This window comes from Aphidius gifuensis, linkage group LG3, assembly GCF_014905175.1.
Source record: "Aphidius gifuensis isolate YNYX2018 linkage group LG3, ASM1490517v1, whole genome shotgun sequence".
Taxonomy (NCBI): Eukaryota; Metazoa; Arthropoda; class Insecta; order Hymenoptera; family Braconidae; genus Aphidius; species Aphidius gifuensis.
The window spans coordinates 8,477,140-8,499,925 of NC_057790.1; the positions used below are offsets into that span (position 1 = coordinate 8,477,140).

At 28.3% G+C, this 22,786-nt stretch overlaps 2 protein-coding genes across 3 annotated transcripts; both read left to right on the forward strand.

Moving 5' to 3' along the window:
• Nucleotides 1-332: 332 nt before the first annotated feature.
• LOC122851885 (alpha-tocopherol transfer protein-like) lies at nt 333-3,965 on the forward strand. Its single transcript, XM_044151384.1, has 5 exons — nt 333-540; nt 1,373-1,511; nt 1,595-1,754; nt 2,374-2,843; nt 2,922-3,965. The coding sequence occupies exons 2-5, from the start codon at nt 1,373-1,375 to the stop codon at nt 3,071-3,073; spliced, it is 921 nt and encodes a 306-aa protein (XP_044007319.1). The 5' UTR covers nt 333-540; the 3' UTR covers nt 3,074-3,965.
• A 14,155-nt stretch (nt 3,966-18,120) lies between these two features.
• Nucleotides 18,121-22,259, forward strand: LOC122851872. 2 transcript variants are annotated; one of them, XM_044151362.1, is made up of 8 exons: nt 18,121-18,231; nt 18,377-18,511; nt 18,602-18,694; nt 18,780-19,811; nt 19,923-20,096; nt 20,236-20,658; nt 20,744-21,047; nt 21,261-22,259. In XM_044151362.1, the coding sequence occupies exons 4-8, from the start codon at nt 19,446-19,448 to the stop codon at nt 21,374-21,376; spliced, it is 1,383 nt and encodes a 460-aa protein (XP_044007297.1). In that variant the 5' UTR covers nt 18,121-18,231; nt 18,377-18,511; nt 18,602-18,694; nt 18,780-19,445; the 3' UTR covers nt 21,377-22,259. The 2 variants fall into 2 exon arrangements, with proteins under 2 accessions (XP_044007297.1, XP_044007298.1); XM_044151363.1 differs by lacking the exon at nt 18,121-18,231 and having other exon boundaries at nt 18,339-18,511; nt 21,261-21,394.
• The last annotated feature ends 527 nt before the right edge of the window (nt 22,260-22,786 follow it).

The window sequence follows — 22,786 nt, forward strand, 5'->3', positions numbered from 1 at the left end:
TCAAGAAGATGTTCACTTTGATCTTTGATACTTGAAATAGTTTAAACTTTGTCCTGTGAACATCTTTTTTTTTTTTCTTTCAATTATTTTTGAAATTGATTAGTGATAAAATCTTTTGATTTAAATATAATATATTAATTTATTTCTTTTTTTTTTATTTAATTTTTATTCATTTTGCAAGTGGATTGTGGAATGTCAAGGAAAAAACGAATGTATAATTTTTTATATATTTGCTGTTTTTCATTGTTATTTGATGATACTGAGGGGGGAAATAATCAATGGTGGGGATGAAACTAAATATAAGGAGAACCGGTCCAAGTTGTTTCATTTCCATTTGGTAAAACGTTCTCCATCTCGAGAAAGTGTTATTGCTCGCTAGTTTGTTTGTCTGAAACAATAATTTTAATTAATCAGTGTAAAAATATCAACCTAATTTTTCTATATAATCTAAACAATACTATTTTTGTAGATTTTAAAATTTACTATTTTATTTGTTACCGATTTTATTTTCGGATAAAAAGTTTTAAAAAATCCATAAAGGTATGTTGAAGAAATTTTTATTAAATTTAATATGATTTGATTTAATTTATAATACTTTTTTATGAAAGTATATATTTTAGCATTGTTTTAAATATTAAGTAAGTATTTATTTTTATCAAAAAAAAAAGCGCGTGTACTACGTTGTTTTGAAGAAAAATATCTTTTGAATTTTCAATATGAAATAGAAAATAAACCATGGTAAAATAGTATTTATTTTAATATTCAATTGAGTTTAATTTTCAAGTTAAATTTTTTTAATGAAAAAAAAAAGAAAAAATTATAAATAATATAACGAAATGTATCATGGATTTTAACGTATCCCCTTCACAACGAAACAGTAAGAGAAAGTAAAAATTGTGCAATATTACCTGGTCACCGTGATGAATTTCTCGGTTTAATGTTTTTTTTTTTTTCCTCTGTATTAACAAAATAATTGTGCAATGTCATCGCAAGTGGACCACGTGGCTTTAAACTTGCGTAAACTTTACGATGTATTACCTCCATTGCCAGGTTGATTATAAACATACTGACGCATAAAAAGTTGAGCAACTTTTTAAGTCAATAAAAAAAAAAAAAAAAAATATTATTATAAGCTAAAATCAAGCTATTCATACACTTGTCTATGAATTATTTGTGTATGGAAATTATTGATTAATAAAATTATGAGAAATCGTCTTTTAATTGTTTGAGCTTTTTTTTTTTTTTTTATATGTATATAAATTTATTATATACATATAAATTAAATTATATATATATATATATAATATCTTTATAATTAAAGTTTTTTTTTCCATTTTTTAAACTTTCATTACAATTTTCTTTTCTCATTTAGATGCTGCTAATACAACCAACTGAAGAAATGTCGAAACTCATCAGAGTTGAGCTAAATGAGAATGTTGCGACGAGACAAAATGACCTCGAGTACATAAAAGAGTGGCTTAAGAAACAGCCTCATTTGCCAGACAGTTTTGGTAAAAAAAAATAATTCCTTAACTTTGAAATAAAATCATTCACTCGTGATGTTTATTTAATTATTTTTTTTTTAAATCTCAAGATGACTACAGGCTGATGACTTTTCTTCGTGGTTGTAAATTTTCACTTGAAAAATGTAAAAAAAAATTAGACATGTATTTTACAATGAGAGGAGCTGCTCCCGAATTTTTTACAAATCGTGATGTTACTAGACCAGAAATGAAAGAACTTGTAAAAATGATGTGAGTAATATATTTATTATTTGGCGATCTCTAAAATTAAGGTTGATTCCGAATATCTGAATTTCTGATAGACTTTCGATTTTTTCGGCTTATTTTCTAAATGAAATAATTATCTATATTGTGAATTTTTTTGAATTTTTTCTTGTTTGCTTTTTTCGAGATATTTACTGTCAAAGTTGACAACTTTAACACACAAGGTATACGCGTTACCTCATGTTTTTACGAATAACTTTTTTTTGTGTTGATTCAAAACTGTACATTTACTATCAGATTGTAGCCCTGGACAAGACGAAATTTTGATAATTATTTCAATTTTTTCTTCTTTTTCTTTTAATAAATATTCAACTTTTAAACTTCGAAATTTTGCTAGATGCGCGGCACACAGACATGAACACAAGCATGGTTTTGGCGTACGACGTAAACTTTGTTTGCTAGTGTGTTGCCGCGCACACACATACTACTAAAGAACTTGGTTTTTTCATCAGTGGCGCCACAAAAATTTCAGGATACGGGGAATAAAAAATAGCGTTATTAATATACGGGCCCTTTGTGGCATAAATATTGGTACGGCGATGGGACTTGGAATCAACCTTAATTTAATTTTATATTTTTTTTCAAGTCAAATTCCTCCACTTCCTGGACTAACGAAAAATGGTCGTCGTGTTATTTTAATGCGTGGATTGGACAAAGATTTACCAACCCCAAATGTTGGTGAAGCAATGAAATTGGTTATGATGATTGGTGATGTACGTTTAAAGGAAGAACTTGTTGGTGTTGCTGGTGATGTCTATATACTTGATGCAGCAATAGCGACACCATCACATTTTGCAAAATTTACACCAAGTCTTGTTAAAAAATTTCTTATTTGTGTACAAGAAGCATATCCAGTTAAACTCAAAGAAATACATATTGTCAATGTCAGTCCAATTGTTGATTCAATTGTTAATTTTGTTAAACCATTTCTCAAAGAAAAAATAAGAAATCGTATTTTTATGCATAGTAATATTAAAACACTTTACGAATACATACCTCAAGAAATTTTACCAACTGAGTATGGTGGTAATGCTGGTACTGTCAAGGAAATAAATGGTAATAATTTTGAATAATTAAGAAACTGTTAATGGACATTGAAAATTATTTCTATTATTTTTTTAAAATTTATTTTAGATACTTGGATGAAAAAATTGGAAGATTACACACCGTGGTTCAAAGAACAAGAAACGGTTGTATCTAATGAAGCATTGAGATGTGGAAAACCAAAAACTCAAGATGATTTATTTGGAATAGATGGATCATTCCGACAACTTTCATTTGATTGAATTTTTTTTTTTTTTTTTAACTATATAATAGTTTTAGCACAGTGGTTATATATATGTTTTTTTTTTTCATTGTTGTTTTAATACAGAAAGTTTATTAAAAAAAAAAAAAAAAATTAAAAAAGGTCTTCTAAAGGGAAGTGAAAGCACAAATTTATATGACATTATAAGGACAAATTTTGATAGTTTATATTTTTGAATATTTTTATAAAGCTTTAGCTTTTATTTGATTTTTATTTTACTATCCATGTACGAATTAAATTGACACCTGAACAAAGTAAAGCCATCATAGGTGGCAGAATACATATATATATAATATATATAAATTATAAATTTAAGATGATGATTTAAAATATGAAACCTTGTCGTTTTTCATATTTTCTCGCAAATTACGTTACTTCAAAGAACAGTTGATAAATGTTTTCTTTATGCTTTAACAATGAATAAATTATATAATTTTCAGTACGACGGAAAATCGGTTTTTTTTTATTCACAGATAATATTTTTTTATGATAATTTTATTTCTGTTATTTTTACTGACAAATTATTTTTTCTAGAATTAGTCATAAACAACAAATACTTGACAAGTTATGCAATAATAAAAAAAAAAATATATTAAAATAACGTTTTTGAAAGCATATAATACAAAATAATTTGAGCTAAAACTACTTATCAACTGTAGGTATATTAAAAAAAAATATATAGTATATTATTCTCCATCATATTGAAGAATAAAAAAAAAAAAGAATTCCAATTTGAAACAAAATTTTAAAGAATTTAAAGATTTTAAAGTCGATATCATTTGGAAAAGTTTTGTACCACAAAATATATTTTACTGAAAAGTGAAAAAGTCAAGCGTGTAAATGATAATTGTTAATAAATACATAAAAAAGTTGAACTGAATATAAATATTGAATTACCTTGAGAATACGCGTATACATGTATGATGATATAATTGAGCAAAAAAAAAATTTAGTAATAATTTTCTTATGGTTGATTCCAAGTCCCATCGTCAAACTAATATTTGCGCCTTAAAGGTTATTTATTTAAAAAGATAAAATTGAAAAAAATATCAAAGTTGTGTATTGTCCAGGGCTATACAATCCGATAGTAAATTGTAAAGTACTAAATCAGAACAAAAAAAGTCATTCGTAAAAACAGAGATAACGCGTATACCCTGTGTGTTAAAGTTGTCAATAATTGCGTCAATTCTTATTGTCAGCTAAGAATAAAAAATTCAAGAAAATTGACAACATAGATAATTATTTCATTTAGAAAATAAGATAAAAAAAACGAAACTCTACCAAGAATTCAGACATCGGAGTCAATCTTGGAATCAAGCTCGGTCTCAGTAGCTAGTGAACAACTTCCACTACTTTTAGTATTTGCCAGGGAAAGAATAGAATCTGACGAATGCAACTAACATGGCACATGGTCAGTGACACTGGTTATATTATTTCTGAGTTGTCTGATAAGTAGATCATGCTGTTAATGACTTAAGTGAGATCAACTTTTGATGATCAAGTTTTATGAAAAAAAAAAGAAAAAAATTTCCCACTCCGGAATATTCCGTATTTTACAAAAAAATCCGGCATAAGCCGAAGAGATCTGGAATAATCCGGAAAAAAATCATCCATGGCTGACGCGAGGACGACATCCCTTGGAAGGTTTAAGCGGATTTTTTATTTATACACACGGAGAAAAATTTACATTTTTTTTTAATATAATACCATAGCAATTTTTGCGTTGTGTTACAGTAAGCTGGAACCATAAGAGCATCATATTAAATTTTGAGACAGGCCATAGCAATTTTCATTGAAAAATGCCACTTATTGGCCGTACGACCTTTCGCGATGTACCATAGTAATTCTTGCGATGGGCAAACGCAAAATTTATTATGTTTATAAACGCTCGTAAAAAAATATTGTAAAAAAACATTTTCAAGCCTAGGATTTGAACCCCATATCATCGGGATGCAAATCCTACGAGTTATCCGCTGCGCCACAATAACGTATCTGTAAGGGAAATATTATTTGTTTTACATTAACAATTTGAAAATAAGCAAAGTCACGCCTGCGCAGTTGACTAAAAAGTGGGGGCGGTTGACATTTCTGAGTCCTTCATCAATTTTGCTATGGCCCATTGTAATTTTAAATATGTTGCTTTGTATTTGTTAGTGACACCTACAGGAAATCCAAGAAAGTTATTAAAATTACTATGGTACATTGTAAATTTTCAGAGGATCATTTTAATCTTGTCCATAACAACAAAGTAAAATTTAGAAATAAACAAAGCAAGAAAAGAAAAAAATATTTTTTGCTATGGTGCAATGTAATTTTTAGACTGGATTATTTTAAATTTTAAATTTGGTTTCTGTAAAAATTTCTTTATGCATTGTAATTTTTTCATCGGGGAATAGCAAAAAAAAAAACATGAAAAAATCGCTATGGTACATTTTAATTTTTCAAGACTACAATTGTTTTTTTTCGTTGAAATGACAGTAAATTTTTTAATAATCATAATATGGTTCTATGGTAATGTGGCACCATAGTAATATTGAGTGAAAACTTTTCTCCGTGCACCAGCCCGTTTTGACATTCATCACATATTGGGTCCTTAAATTACAAATTGTAAATTATCACCTCACGGGGCATTAAAGAAGCTATGTTGTTAAAAGCAAAACATTGTTGTTGCACAAATAAAATGATAGTGTTATATTAAATTTGATAAGGAATGATAACTAAGTATTAAGACCAAGAACTTCTACATCGAAAAAAAAAGGAACAAATTTGCCTAACAAAGGATTACAAAAAATTGTGTATCATTATTTAAAACATCCTAGATATACATAAGATCGTAATTTAAAAGCAAAGACAATAATAAGTTCAACTCATCATTATTCTTCTTTTTATATAAAAAAATAGATAACAATAGATCTAAGGTAAACGCACCAGTAAATTAATAAATTCTAAGATATCTTAAACATTATTTAAACATAAAAATTAATTTACGTTCTATTCATGGGCCATTTTTACAAATGACGAAATTGGAAAAAATAGGAAAAGGACCCTTACCGGGATTTGAACCCGAGTCTTTTCACTTCTGCTTTCCTGGGTTTCACGTGCATGGAACCTACAGGCCACAGGGCGTCTCAATTTTATCCAAGCTTCAAAAAATTGAACACTGACGTCTGACACGGAGAAAAATTTACATTTTTTTAAAATATAATACCATAGCAATTTTTGCGTTGTGTTACAGTAAGCTGGTACCATAAGAGCATCATATTAAAAATTGAGATGGACATAGCAATTTTCATTGGAGAATGCCACCTATACTGGCAGTGCGACCTTCCGCGGTGTGCCATAGTAATTCTTGCAATGGTCAAACGCAAAATTTACTTTGTTTGCACTGTGAAAAAAAAATTCTATATTTGATAACAAAACTTCTTGAAAATAGAATTTTCGTTCTAGGAAATATTTAGTTTTGAAAGAAGAAAAAAAGCTCTTGTTATGAATGGAAAACTTCTTGTTCAAAGACAAAAAAATTCTTGAAACATGACAGATTTAGATTTGAAATGAAACTAAATTAGTTTTGAAAAAAGAAAAATTATTCTTGTAATGACAAAAAAACTTCTTGAAATAAATGCTAAAAAGGTCTTGAATTTAGACGCATACTTCTTAAAATTATAGTGAATTTTTTAATAGTTACGAGATAGTTCTATGGTAATTTGGCACCATAGTAAAATTGAGTGAAAATTTTTCTCCGTGTACTTTCTGTCATTAGATCTTGCTATTAAAAGGGATGTAATAGATGAGAAAAATGTATTATTATAAAGGCAAAAATGTATACACGGAGAGAAATCCACAGCAAATATTACAGTAGTAGTTTAGTAAAAATCATAGCCAACGTCATTTCGGTAACTAATTCCTACTTATTATAATAATTGAAAATGAAAAATCGAAAAAATTACGGAGGCATCTTTTATTTTTATTTTTTTTTTAAATTTAGAACAACGAAAAAAACTTCGACATTTTTCAAATTTGTTAAAATTTTGAAATTTTTTAAATCAAAAAAAAAATATACGGAATCATGGTTCCATTTTCATTTTACGAACAATACGTTGGTTTTCATCTGAAAGGTATGTTTTGAGATCGGTTGAATCTTTCCAAGAAAAGGTGGTAACAGCACTAAGGGGTAGGGAAAAAAATTTCGAAAAAAAAATTCCTGCTAAATTTTTTGACGAGTTAACTTGAAAAAAAATACATCAAAAAAATCCAAGCGGTCGAGGGAAAATGCTCCAACATTTTACTTTAAATGCCATGGTGGAAATTTTTCTCCGCATTTTGTCCGACTTTTCTCCACTTTTTTGCAACTTTTTCCAAAATTGACCCACGGTTGGAGAAAGAGCGGACAAATTTTTCCGACCTTTCTCCACCATTTCTCCACCTGAAAATAATTCCTTTATTTTTCTACTATTACCAAGATTTTTCCACCTGAAAATTATTCTGACGATTTTCCGCTTAAAATTTATACAAACCTTTTTCCATCATGAAACGATCACGGGAGTTTTGTAGATCAAGTACCTTAGTTATATCAACTTTTTTGGAAAAAAAGTCTCTGAGTTTTTATTTATTTCAAAAAAAATGAACATCATCATGCTTTGCGTTATGTAATAATTAGTTTTTTTTTTTTTTGAAAAAATTGAAAAAGTTGAAAAAAAGTCGGACAAATCGTAGAGAAAAGTCAGAGAAAGGGTGGAGAAAAGTTGGAGAAATTTGTTCGCCATGGGTCATTTTTGCAAAAAGCTGGATAAAAGTGGAGAAAGGTGGCCAAAAGGCGGAGAAAAATTTCTGATAAACTATTATTTTTTTCACATTTATTACAATTCTTGTTTATTTGAATCACTATTTATCAAATTCCGTACTCTTGTACCAGAAGAATGTGTTTGAATATACAAGTAATTTACAAAAAATGAATCTGTTATACGGAATTCATCTTTACAATTTACACATTTTTTTATTTCAATTGAATTACCATAAACAGAATCATTAATTATTTTTTTGCAATTTTCATCTTCTGAATATTCATTGAATAATTTTCAGACATTCTGAAGTATCTTGTTGTATATTTTTATCATAGTCATCTGGTTTTAATTTCTATGTTATCTCTTCAAGTATATATAATGAATATTCAAAAATAATTTATCATACTTCTATATCCCCTCCTCATTTTCTTTCTTGTCCACGAATTAATGCGTAATATTGTCTTTTCCAAAACCTGGAACTAAAAAGAAATTTATAAGAAAAAAAATTTTTTTTTTAATTTAATATATTTTTACCTGTTGTTATCACCACCACCACGTCCAGATTTATTTGATTCAGCATTAGCACTCTCAGTACAACCACCAGCAGAACCATTTTGAATAGCAGTCAGTGTAGCTTCAGCCTCCGATAACTTTGTTTTTGCAGCGACTCGGGCCATGATTGCTTCCACTGTGAATTTTTGGTTAGGTTCCATTCTGATATATATATTATATTTTGATATATAGAGGAGAGTGGCTCAAAATGGTCAGGGTGCCCAAAATGGTCAGCCCTTTTTTTTCTATGAAATTAATATATTTTTTTTAAAATTTTTTTTAAATGTTTTTAATGAACTTTTATCACCTAAAATGACATATGTAATACAGGTTATGTTTGGATGTTTTTTTTTTTTTTTATTTTTTTTTTTTAATTTTTCGATTGGTTTAACTTTTTTAATATGGCGTTGAATAGATGAAATGCGGTGAAATTTAAACCTTTAAATTTTTTAACAACACAATAAAATATTTATTTATTAAATTAATAATAATGAAAATGACAAATGATAAACTATAAGTATTATTCAAAATTTCGACAATTAATATTTAAATTGAGATATTAACTTATTAATTTATAAAATATGAAAATAATTTTTTTTTTTTTAATTAACAATTCAACAATTAAAAATAACAACAATTTCAATGAATGATGACGAAGAACAGGTTCCACAATCCCAAAATTAATTCAATGATTTTTTGTTTACTTGTGAACATTTTATATGTGCCCAAATAATTAATAAATGTCAATACAGCTGTCTTACCAGTTGGACGTCGTTTTCGTTGTTGAAGCTGATTGATATTGATTGATTGTTTAAATATTTCAGTAGGTTTAACATTGAATTTTTTTTTTTTTTGTTTGTGTTGTTCATAAATATTCCTACTTGGAGGCATGTGTCTTTTATTATTTGCATTTATTTCATCATCATAATCATCATTATCTTCATCACCATCATCACCTGTACCAGTAGTTGTATGCCCACCCAGGTAGGAATTCTCGGGCTTGACGCCCGTGTCAGGCTTGTGCAAAGGCTGTGTATCAAGCCTTGGTAGCCAAGGCTTGTCTCAGGCCTGGGCCCGTTGATTTTACCCGGTTTTACACGAGCCTTGGTAACTCAGTCTTGTGTCGAGCCTGTATTGTTTGATTTTACCCGGCCTCACACGAGCCTCGGTAGCACAGGCTAGATACAAGCTTGTCCCCGTTGATTTTACCCGGTCTCACACGGGCCTTAGTAACTCAGTCTTGTGTTTTTTGATTTTACCCGGTCTTACACGAGCCTTGAAATACAGCCTTGTGTCAAGCTGGTGCCCATCGTTTTACCAAGCCTCACACGAGACTTGACTTGTGCATATATTTAATAAAAAAAAAAAAAAAATAGTAATTAGTTGTATAAATGTTATATAAATTTTAAAGAGAAATTATCAGGCTTTGACTATTGTGTCAGGCTTTTGCGAGGACTGTGTATTGAGTCTCAGTAGAGTTTATTCATATAAAAAAGTTTCACTACATCTTACATCAATACCCCGACGGTTGACTTGATAGCGCGTTCGACTTCTACGTGAGAGACCCCGGATCGATCCCACGTCACCTCCATTTGTTTTCGTTTAATTAATGTCGTTTATTCAAATTGTTTAAATAAAAAAAAAAATAATGTTATGTTGATTTATATTATTTTTTTAGTTTTTTTTGCAGGCCTGTGTGTCACGCCTGAGACACAGGATTGTGCCAGGCCTGGAAAACAAGCCTGGGATACAAGCCTGACACCGGCAAAAACTTAGTGAACATTCCAGGGCTCACCCAGGCTTGACACGAGCCTCAGAGCCCGACAAACAGGCCTGTCCCAGGCTTGTCCCCGTCGTCATTTCCTACCTGGGCAGGGAAAAATCATCAGATCAAATCAGATCAGATTTGATCTGGCATATTCCAGATCAAGCAAGATAAAGATTATTGGACAATTTCAGATCTGGCTTGATCTGACTTGATCTGGATAAAAATTTATTAATTTAATAAAAATAATTTCAAATTAGTCAATGTTCGATTGAAGAATTTGGTTTTTCTTCTTGTAGTTTTAATGAAACACAATTGAGAATTCTATATTTTTACGATAAATAATTGACATCACTCGGACTTGAACTCAATGTTTCTGGTGTGAAAATCCATAGCCTTACCTACTAACCACGGCAGTGATTATAAAACGTAAGAAAAATTTGTCTTCTTAAACATTCATTCGCCCGTGATCTAGTTTGATCTAAGTGCAGATCAAGTTTTATCAAACTAGATCTAGTCAGATCAAGTTTGATCTGGTCAGATCTGGTCAGATAAGATTTGATCTGGGCGCAGATCAAGTTTGATCTAGTCAGATCTGGTTAGATCAAGTTTGATCTAGTCAGATCTGGTTAGATCAAGTTTGATCTGGTCAGATACGATTTGATCTGGGTCCAGATCAAGTTTGATCTAGTTTGATCTAGTCAGATCTGGTCAGATAAAATTTGATCTGTACTCAGATCTGATCAGATCAAATCTTATCTGAGCCAGATCAAATTGAAATTTGATCTGATTTGATATGACGATTTTTTCCTGGGTGTGTACAACTTTGCACTTGGTTACTGGTATTATTATCATCATCATCAACATCATCACCAGCACTTGAACGTGAACAACTTAATTCTTCATTATTATTTTTATTATTATTATTATTATTATCATCATCACCTGGACTAGTCCTTGGATCAGAATGTTCTTTTCTTTGATCATGTTCCATTGATAATCCACTCATGGAACGATCAAGTATATCAACCAGCTAAAAGAATGTATTCCAGTGGCTCTGAATCCTCCCTGGATGTTTTGGGGTGTTGCTGCTGCCTCAAAAACCTCACAAACCATTGATGGAATGTGTTCCTCCAGCAGCCGTTGTCCATTTCGAATTTTGTCATTTAGGATGTGAGTGTATTTAACTGAAAGTGGCTTCATGACACTCACATCCAATGGCTGAAGACGATGGGTACAATGTGGAGGAAAACAAATAATAACCACGTTGTTGTCCCAAGCATATTTTGAAACTGTTAAATTTCTAGTATGGCTGGAGTGCCCATTAAGAGCCAACAAGACAGGACTTTCATTGGTTGGCTTGACTCGAGCCACAAACCACTGGAACCATTTTAAAAATAACTCAGTGGTCTTTTTCAGATACCAACCCCCATGTTCCTTCTGTTGTGTTAGCTAACAGAGCAGGTATTAATTTTTTTCTCGAGAAAATAAAGAGTGGTGGTAACTTCTGCCCTGCTGCAGAAACACACAAGGTTGAAGTTAGGGTCTTGCCTCGATCACTTGTAGTAATAAACCCTGACAAAAATAAAAAAAGAGAAACGTCTATGAAAATTTGCATTTCTCACACAAATCCGACAGACGTACGACAGTATATTTTTATTTTGTGTGAAAAATCTAATATGCCTAAAATTATTAAAATATTATAACTTTCCCTATGGTGAAAAAACTCTCTCTGGATTTCTCCGGATTTTATACGCAATTGAGACTTCCAGAAATATTATTCCCAAGTTTTTTTGGATTGAAACAACAGGATTTTTTCATTATGCTGAATAATAGGGATCCAATCAAATTTTCACCAATAAGGAAAAATAAAAAAAGGGGTAAAAATTAAAAGGGGAAAATAGTTCGAATTTCCAGGATCCCACAATGGATTGAGAAGTTGCCACCTGATCACTTCAAGTAATAACATTATTGATTATCAACGTTATCGATTATCAAAAAATTTCAATTATATTACCACTTTGTGGAAATTTAATGGTTCTTTTTAAAAATATTAATTTTTCATTCTTAATTATGCTGAATTAATCTAGATTTTCATTGCTTAACCCAATTATTAATTAATTAATTTTATTATATTCTGTGTGTTTTAAGTTTTTAGATTTAAAAATTTACCGCTTTATTTACTATCAGACGCCATTTTAGAAAAATTAAACCAATCGAAAAATTCAAAAAAAAAAAAACAAAAAAACATCCAAACGTAACCTGTATTACATTATGTCATTTTAGGTGATAAAAGTTCATTAAAAAAAAATTAAAAAAAAAAAAAAATATATTTATTTCATAGAAAAAAAAGGCTGACCATTTTGGGCACCCTGACGATTTTAAGCCACTCTCCCTTATATTATATTCTGATATATTTGATATATTCTGATATATTTAATTGTATTATAACCTGTATTATAATTGTCAGCTGAAGACGGAAGTCGTTGGCGAGACTAACCACGCGGGGGTGGCACTACAGCTGGACCCCTATCGGGGCTCTCGTGGGAATTTTTCTCCGCCCTTTTTCCATTTTTTTTCAGTTTTTTCCGAAAATGACCCATGGTTAGAGAAATGGCGGACAAATGTCTCCAACCTTCCTCCACCTAAAATTTATTCCGAATTTTCTCCATCCTTTCTCTACCATTTCTACAACCTTTCTCCACTTACAACTTGTTTCGACTTTTCTCAAACATTTCGCCACCACTTGTCCGACTTTTTTCTAACTTTTTCAATTTTCAATTTTTCAAAAAAAAAAAAATGACTAATTATTATTTGTTACATAACACAAAGCATAATGATGTTCATTTCTTATGAAAAAAATAAAAATTCAAAGACACTTTTTTTCTAAAATGTTAATATATCCCTAAGGTACTTGGTCTACAAAACTTCCGTGGTCGTTCCATGATGGAAAAAGGTTTGTATTAATTTCAAGTGGAAAATAGTCCGATTAAATTTTAGGCGGAGAAAGCTTAGTAATTGTCAAAAATAAAAAAATCATTTTTAGATGAGAAACGACGGAGAAGGCAATATTTTAATCGACGACGCTTCATTTAGTAGACTTTGAGATATTTTTTGTCAGAATCTGTTATTTCAAGATATTTTTTGAACTGACGAACCGAATTAGTCGATGTTAAATCAAATTAATGTTTTTTTTTTTCCAAAAACGATCATCATAATTTTTTTTTCAATTATGGGCCTCATTAGATTTAATAATTCTATTTTCTTGCAGGGCCCAATTGTAAATATTAACATATTGATTCCGGCAATGTCCCTATTGACGACGCTTCATCAGCAGACTATGATATTTTTTTGAGATTTTTAGGTCCTTTATTTTTTTTTTTATTTAACAAAATGTAGTGTCATAATTTATAATTTCAAGGTTCTTGATAACAAAAAAGTAACATCATACAAAAAAAAAAAAAAAAACCCTACGGAACACTTAGGGTGCAATGAACATTTGACTCTATTTTTTTTTAATATTCAATTATTATGACGACTAGTATATAGAAATAGAATATACTATTACAGCGAAGCTTGTACTTTTTGCCCCGTCAAAATATCTCCAAAATCAATAATACATTCAAAGAATTCGCATCAAAATCGCCAAAGTGCCTCATAAGAAAATAGCCTACTCTATAGACGGTGAGCTGAGAAAAAATCACTGAAATTTCGTTCAAAGTATAAATTGAGAAATATTTTTTAACAGTGGCAGCTATAAACTTGCTGCAGCCCCACTCAATAAATCGGAATAGATCTGTTCGAAGCTTTGAGCAAGAGTTTTTTTGCTTTGAAAACAAGCGGGATTTGCTTTTTAAAGGACGCAAGGCACATATTTGTGAAGCAAAGTATGCTTGTTTCGCAAGCAAAACACACTTGCTAAGCTTTCAGGAGAGCCATTATTATTTATTGAATGGAGTGTACATGCAGTCGCGCTTCATCCATAGCAAATTTTAATTTACATTTATCATAGCTAGACCCTGGTGAAAATATTTCTCCGAATTTTTCCGAATTTCTTGTGATTACTCCGAATTTCTCCCAAATTGACCCATGCGGAGAAATGAGTGGAAAAATTTTCTCCTCGTCGTTGATTTCAGAAGAATTTCTCCGCGGTAAAATTTTTTTCACATGTTTCTCTGCGTGTGTGTTTTTTTGCGGAGGAATAATTCCGAACGTTCCCTTACCCAAGTTGATTTGGAGGAACGACGGAAAAATTTCTCCTCGTCGTTGATTTTAGAAAAAATCTCTCAGCAGTAAAATTATTTTTTCACACGCGTATTTTTATTGCGGAGAAATAGTTCCGAACGTTTCTCCACCCAAGTCGATTCAAAGAAAGTTCGTAAAAAATTTCTCCGCGGTAAAATTATTTTTTTCACATGTTTCTCCGCGTATTCTCATCGTGGAGAAATATTTCCGAAAGTTTCTTCAGTCAAGTCGATTCGGAGAAAATTCGGAAAAAAATTTTGATACCTTTCTCCACTCATTTCTCCGCATGGAGAAATTCAGGAGAAATCGCGGAAAAATATTTTCACCAAGGCAGTAAGTCGACAGCGCTCTACTCCTCTTGCAGTCACTTTCATATTCTAAAATGAACAAGGCATTGCAAGGTATATGTACTGGCCATAAAGCACTACGCTTTGTCTCAAACTTGATTATAAATTATTCAAATAATAAAACTAATAATAATTAATAATTTTATTAATAATGTTTAATTAAGAAGACTCATCAATATGTTGGAATCAGGGTAAGGATTATTAGAAATTAAATAAAATGATTTAAAAGCGTGGCGTGGCGTGGCGTCTTTTTTTTTTAGGTTATAATTAATTTTTTATTTTTTTCCGCAGGTCAAATGATTTTGAAGAAGAAAAAAAAACATTGGAACAGTTGAAAAGAGAAGAAGAAGAAATAGAAAAAAAATTGTTGAAAAAGCAAACATTATTGAAAATCGAACAAGTTAAAAAATCAATAGCAGAAAAAAAACGCAAATTTGAAGGAGATTATGATGTTGGTCGTGCTAGTGGTAGTGGTGGTCGTGGTGTTGGCAAGCAAATGGTGATTATTCAAGCAAATCTGAAAAATGTAGATTGACCAGCCACACAACCCTCGGCTGCAAACGCACAAGTTTGTACTGCTTTTATTGCAAACATGGGAGCCATCATATTGACAATTGTCAAAGAAAACCAAACTCTTTCAACAAATACGATCAACTTTTATGTCAATTCAGAATAAATGAGCAAAAAATAGATGATTTGATTCGTGTTGTTAATAACAATAATGAAATTCTCATTCTCAACAATAAAATTGGTCATACAATCCAAAAAAAACTTGGCGATAAATAACTTTAAATTCATAATTAAAATTAAAAGTCTACAGTGTCTACAATAATATTTAATAATTACAGAATACAGCACCAAAAGTAAATGATATTTTTAATCGTTTAAGAGCAAATGTACAAGAACGTAAAAAAGTTGATGACAATATTACTAGATTACTTGCTGATTATGAAAACAATCGTCCAAAGAATGTTAAAATACCAATGTTACATAATACAGATAAATGTAGTAGACCAATTGAAAAAATGATGACAACATTTGAAACAAATTACAAGTAAATGTTAATGAACATGGTATACCACGTGTTGAAAAATATTTTTATTCATTAGAAAATAAAACAAAAGATAGAAAAGAAGAAAATAAATATACAAATGATAAAATTAATAAATTATTAGATGATTTATTTTTTTATAATATACATCCAAAAGAAGAATTATTTGAAGGATTTGAAAATTTACATTTTTTCCTATTTTATAGAAAAACAATATGGTGGAAATTTATTCCATTTTTTCATAAATTACAAGGAATATAAAAAATTTTTAATCTTATACCAACATTTCAATGTAATTTAAAACATATACGTTATTCAAATACTGGTCTTAAAGTATTAGCTTCACGTTTATATAATTTGCCTGAAAAAAAACTTACTGAAACTTATAAGATAAATGTTTTTGTTTCTCACTCAAAGACCCAAAAATTTCATCTCAGGTTACTTAATGAAAATAATGATTGATTAAAATTGTTTATTTGATTCTATTATACTTATAAATTGTGTTTTTTATAAAATTTGTAATTTTAGGTAGGTAACGATTTTGTTGCCGAAATTTGAAGAAATATTTTTTAAAATGTTTAATATTTAATTTTTATTATAAATGAAAAAAATGATAATTTTCAATTGTTATTATTAAAATATCAATAAAACAATTTAGCATTAAATGTAAAAAAAATTGAATAAAAAAGAATTGGTGCTCTCGTTATGGTCCGCGCTTCTTCACATTATAACATCAAATTTACATTTAAAATCAAAAAGACGTCTCGGTTTTTATACAAAAAAAAAAAACAAAAAAACTATAAAAAAAATAAAAAATTACAAAATTAAAAAAACCACAAAAATTAATTTACAATTTACAAAAAAAAAACAAAAAAACTATAAAAAAAATAAAAAACCAAAAAAATTACAAAATTAAAAAAAAACAAAAAATTTAATTTACAATTTACATTTACAATCATAATGACGTCTCGATTTTTACACATGATAATATTCATTGTTAAATATTTTTTTGAATATTTTAATTACAATCAAAGGTAGGCATTTAATATTTATTTATATATTTTTAACTTTATAAATTTGTAGGCTTTTTCTTTTTGATTAAATATTGCTGTTATTGTGTAATGTTATTCATGGTATCATTTTTTTTTCATTTAACCAAACAAGGGGTCAAATAAAAACTGTAATAATTTTTTATTTATTAAATAATTTAATGTTAAAAATTGATATAAATATTAAATATTTTTGATAATTTTACATATAGATAATTTTTTTTACTTATAAAATTTAAAAAAAAAAAAACTAAATTTAATTCAATTTAAAAAACAAAAGGTAATTTTTCTTTCATTTTTCAATTTTCAATATTTTCTATAATTTAAATTTTAGAAAAAAAAAATTGTCATAGTCTAGATATAAAAAACTGAGAAATATAAATATAAAAAAAAATTATTCTTATTAAATTTAATACGAAAAAAACTATAAAAAAATAAAGTAACAAAAATTATAAAAACACAACATGATTCAAATTTATGAGTTACATAAAATGTTTTGGAAAACAATGTGGTATTGTTTATCCGGATATTGCTGATTTACAAAAAATGCTTCAAAATACACAAGAAGGTATGCTTTATTTATTTATTTATACATGCTATTTTGCGTTGATGATAATAAAAAAAAAAATCATTTATTTTTCTTTCTTTTTTTTCATCTTTCTTTTTCTTTTTTTTTTTTATTTATTTTTCTGGCGCTTTGGTGTTTGATCCAACAAGCGCGCCAACGTACGACGTCATTCTGTACTTTTTCTCCTTTTCACCTTGGATTTAATGTTTTATTATTTTTTGACATCTTTGGGTTTTTTTAACAAAAAAAAAATTTTTTTTTTAAATTTTATGTCTATTATTCAAGAACTGTTGTTTTATTTTATTTTATATCTTTTTGGTAAATTTTTCATGCTGGAGTTAATGGCGTTGTTTTTATTATTTTTTTAAAAGATAATATGTCAAGATGTGTTTTGAAAATAAGACTAATTTTAAAATTTATAATTTACTCATTTTTTTACGTTTATCTTTTCTAGTAAGTTTTATGTATATAGGTATATGAAAAATGTAAGTATAAAAAAAAAAATAGCAATAATGAAAATAATAAAAATAAAGTTTATGCTCAGTTGATTGAAGAACAAATAAAATAAATGAAATGTTTCTAGTAAAATGTATATTGTCAATTAATTAATGATACGTCCGGAGTGTCTCTGATTACTAAATACGTATCAATTTACACTCAACATTCAGTTATACTTGATATCACACTTGACACACAAGTTTTACTTAACAATGTACCTGATACGTGTTCTAGTCATATTGTATTTAATCGATCATTCCAATTCATGGACTACGCATCGAAGTAAGTGTTGTAAAAAAAAAAAAATAAATAATAATTTCATTATTATAAACTTTCTGTTTTTTGAATAAAATAAAGTAATTATTGAAAAAATAGAAAATTATAAAATCTTGATTTAGACTGTTGATCACCTGATGATTCGATTTAGGAAGTGATAATTTACCAGATTCAAGCGGATGTTCGTTTTTAACATGCAAAAAAAATGAACGATGTGTCAATCGAAAATTTTGGTGTAAAAATCAACCTTGTCCGTCTATGATTTACTGTTCTAAGTCACCAGAAGGTTATTCATCTTTTTTTTTCAAATATATTTACTTTTAATCTTTAACAAAGATACAATTAATATTTACTTTTTAATTAATTTAATTTTTAGAATCACTCAAAGGCCCACCAACTTGTGAAACAGTAAAATGCAGCAGAGGATATATTTGCGTCGTAAAACATCATCACTGTAAATGGAATGAACGTAATTTAATTATAAAAAAAAAAAATAACATTTCCTAAATAAAATTACTTATAGTATATTTTAAATATTATTCAAAAATATTAAGCTTGTCGAGATGAAACTGCAAGATGCATAAGCGATCATGAATATTATGATGGTCCAGCTACCTGTGGAGGCTACAAATGTCCATCAGGCCAAACATGTATTCTCCGTGAATCAATATGTTCAAGGCCACCCTGCAAGCTACTCAAAAGCTGCTCCAGTAAGCAAGGTCTCTAAAAAAAATTGAATTCCAACTGATATTTAATTTATTTATTTTTATGGATAGGGGATTTCATGTTAAAGCGACCAGTCATTTCTCTGACAAATTTTTATTTATATATTTCACTATACCAAACAAAATAAAAGTATTTTTTAATTTACTTATAAAATGGCATCTTGAGCTATCACCTTTAAAAATGCTAGATCATCATTTATGTGTCAAATTCAGACATTTTAAAAATATTATGGTTTTTTTTTTTAAACTTACTAAAACTTTATGTAACTTGAAAATACAATTAGAGTAATTTCTGTTTTCTGAAATTCAATTTTTAATTTCCAAAGAAAAATATATCTATTGAGAATATAAGTTCTATTAACCAAGTCTAAAAATCTAGAAAATTTAATAACTGTTTGAAGAATTAAAAAAACCATTCAAGTTCTATTTTATGACTATACAAGATCGTCATCTTAATTTTTATATTTTCCAACTATTACCAACAACGCGAGAGAAATGGTTGGTCGTTCAAGCATGGAATGCCCCTTATATATATATATTTTTAATGAGTTTTTAGATGTTTTCATGTGGAAAAGTCGTTGCCAATACCTTGGCTGTTTGTCTGAACATGAATGTTTTCTTCGTCGACCTCAGGAAAATTGCCCTTTACCATTTTGCAAACATCAACCGGATTGCACAGCAAAAAATGAAAATGAACTAATTAAAAATGAAAAATGTTATGGTTGGATTTGTCCAAGAGATCAACAATGTGTTACTAAAACTATTGGTACATGTCATAATAATAATTGTCGAATTCTACGTTCATGCGCTGATGAAATAAATATTGATTCAAGTAATTTCAACAATAGACCTTTTACAAAAGTATGTAACTTTGTTACATAATTTGTTTTTTTTTATTTTGAAAATACATTTATGTATTTTAACAATGAGATAATGAAAAAAATAACTGATAATTTTTTTTCTGTTTTATAGTCTCTGATGCATACGCAAAATATCCCACAATGGAGTTCCAGTTCGTTGAATCCCCTTGATGTTGAATCAGCATCATCACCATTAACATCCTGGCTTAATTATCTAAGAGCTCATACTGGTGCTGAGACTGTAAAAATTTGGATTGAAAATGCTGAAAAAAAACGAGATATTATTGTAATTATTTCCTTATTTTTATTTTTTAAATAATTATTTTAATTGTTTTTTTTTTTCTGCTTCATTGATAATACTATTTCCTTGTTTTCTATTTTTAAATTAAAAAAAAAAAAAAACTTGTTAATATTTTTTAAAAAAGGGATTTCGTCTGTGGCTAGAATCCGTGAAGGACATGCTTGGCATACAAGCCTTCAATCTTTGGCTCGACGAGGTTCAAGCCATGACCATGAACAACAAACCTTTCCAAGATCGGCTTTTAACAACACTCGCTGATTTAAATTATACAAATAATAATAATAAATTTACAACTTATTTAAATAATCCGGTTAATAATATTAAAAAAGATGATGACAAAAATTATCATGAAACACAATCAATTGACGTATCCAAAAATAGCGAACTTTTATTTTCATCAAATGGGAATTTATACGAGGGAAGAAGAGTTGGTAGTTTTTTACCTGAAAATCAACAAGAATTTATGGAGAAACAAAGGCAATCTTTTATTAATTTTTTGACAACATTGAGTGAAGAACGACAATTGTACATGAATGTTATTAACCAGGTTGAAAAAAATATATTAAACTATATTTTATTATTCTTAATTTTTATTTAAAAAATTATTTACACTTGGTTTTTTTTTTTTCTAGACTCACGAATTATTTTCAAAGGCCAGACCTCTTTTGCCAGTTAATCATATTGATTATATTATAAAAAATCTTAAAAATCACTCAAACAATCAAATATATTTTGATGTAGGTTTATCAAGACGAACATCATATGTTCCAACTAAAGAAATTAATTCAAGTAATATTGTTAACGTTGAAGTAACAGATGACTACTCAGATGATGAAAATGAATTTGTTCTTGTTGATTATGATGATCCAGTCGAGTACAATAAATCAACACCTAGAATTTATATAAAAGTGGAAAAAAAGATGGATCATCCAATCAGTAAGTTGACTAGATAACTTAATGTTTATTCAAGTAAAATACATTATTCGAAAACACGAAAAAAAATGAAAGTACTTGTACAGTGTACAATTGGAAATCTAATTTAACGATCTTTTTAAACATGCAGACTGTAATCTTGTTCAATTAATTTTCAAGATAATATTTACCTTAAGTAGAAAAAAAAATCAATAATTTAAATTGTTTTATTTTCAGAAATTGGTGATGTACAATTAAATTTTGAGGATAATTATACCATTGAAGAGCTAAAAAATTCATCAGAATTTAAAAGAGCTCGAGAGCATTTGTTTGATGATTTTAACAATGAATAAAAATGAATACTATTTATAAAAAATAGTATAAGTATATATATTATTTGAGAGGAAAGTAAAATGAAAATATATATTTATTAATAAGAATAATAATATTAGTGAAATTGTATATTCCAGACAACTCTGAAAGTCTTGGAAAACAACTTTATTCTCGTCACGATTTTTTTTTTATACGTTTAAGAATTTGGGGTAATTAAGGCAATTAAAATTACGATATGATACATAATAAAATTTTAAATAAATATAAATAAATAATTAAAGTTGAAAATTTTCTTTCGAAAAAAAAAAATGAATAAATGAACATAAAACTAACAAATTATATAATTTAAAGAAAAAAGTTAATCAGTGTTTAATTTTTTAAACGATATAACCACAGTAATGATTCTGGCTGTTTTGCCTTTGCAAAAATGTATATACGATCTAATCACATAAATAATACAAGCCTGTCTTTACGAATAGCTTGCCAGTCTTAATAAATTCTATTAATGTTCAAAAATTTAACAAATTATCAACAAATAAAGATTAAGAAAAATGACAACCTTTGAAAACTATACATACCTCGTTTAATTTTCAAACTACATACCTAGAAATTTTAATTTCCTACTATTTAAGCTATCTTCAACGAAAATTGATCAATATACAGCCCTCAAAAAGTGTCAGCACCCTTAAAAAAAAAAAGAGGCTTCAAAACCAATAGATTCTCTAGTCAGATCCACTAAAAAATACCTTGTTATCTATACATAATAAATATATATGTTTATGATAAAACGTATTAATAAAAATAATAAATAGAGACGATAATAACTTGTTGAATAAAAAATGAAATTGCAATTAACACAGTATTGAAAAAAAGTAAATAAAAAATTAAAAATATTTTAAAAAATTACGAGTCATAGATCATTAATTTTGTGTATTGCTGTGCCCTTCTAAACGTCGAAAATTCGTGCCCACAAGTCCGTAAATCCTCGTCTTTTTATACAAAGCAATTATCTCTATTGTTGAAACGAAAAAATAGTTTAAAAAAATTCAAATAAATTACTGAATTTACAACCAACATTGAACCGGTTTTTAGTTTTTCAAAATTAATTCGAAAAAGATTTAATAAATTGCAGTTTATTTTATTTTTTTTACTGGTCTCCTGCGGTGGACCGTTGAGGTGATTTTTTATATTCTTCAAATGATCTTGCAGTTTCAACAATTACAAAAAAAAAATAATAATAATAATAATAAACATCCTTTTCTTATTTCTTGCATATTCGATTTTATCTCGTTGTGATTATTTTGACTTTTTACATCTTTTATTTTTTACAAAAAACTGGTTTAAAGTTTTCTCATGACGTCATACAGTACTAAATGTTCCATTCAATGTGAAAAAGAACATATTAAAAGGTCAACGACTGCGTTTTGATT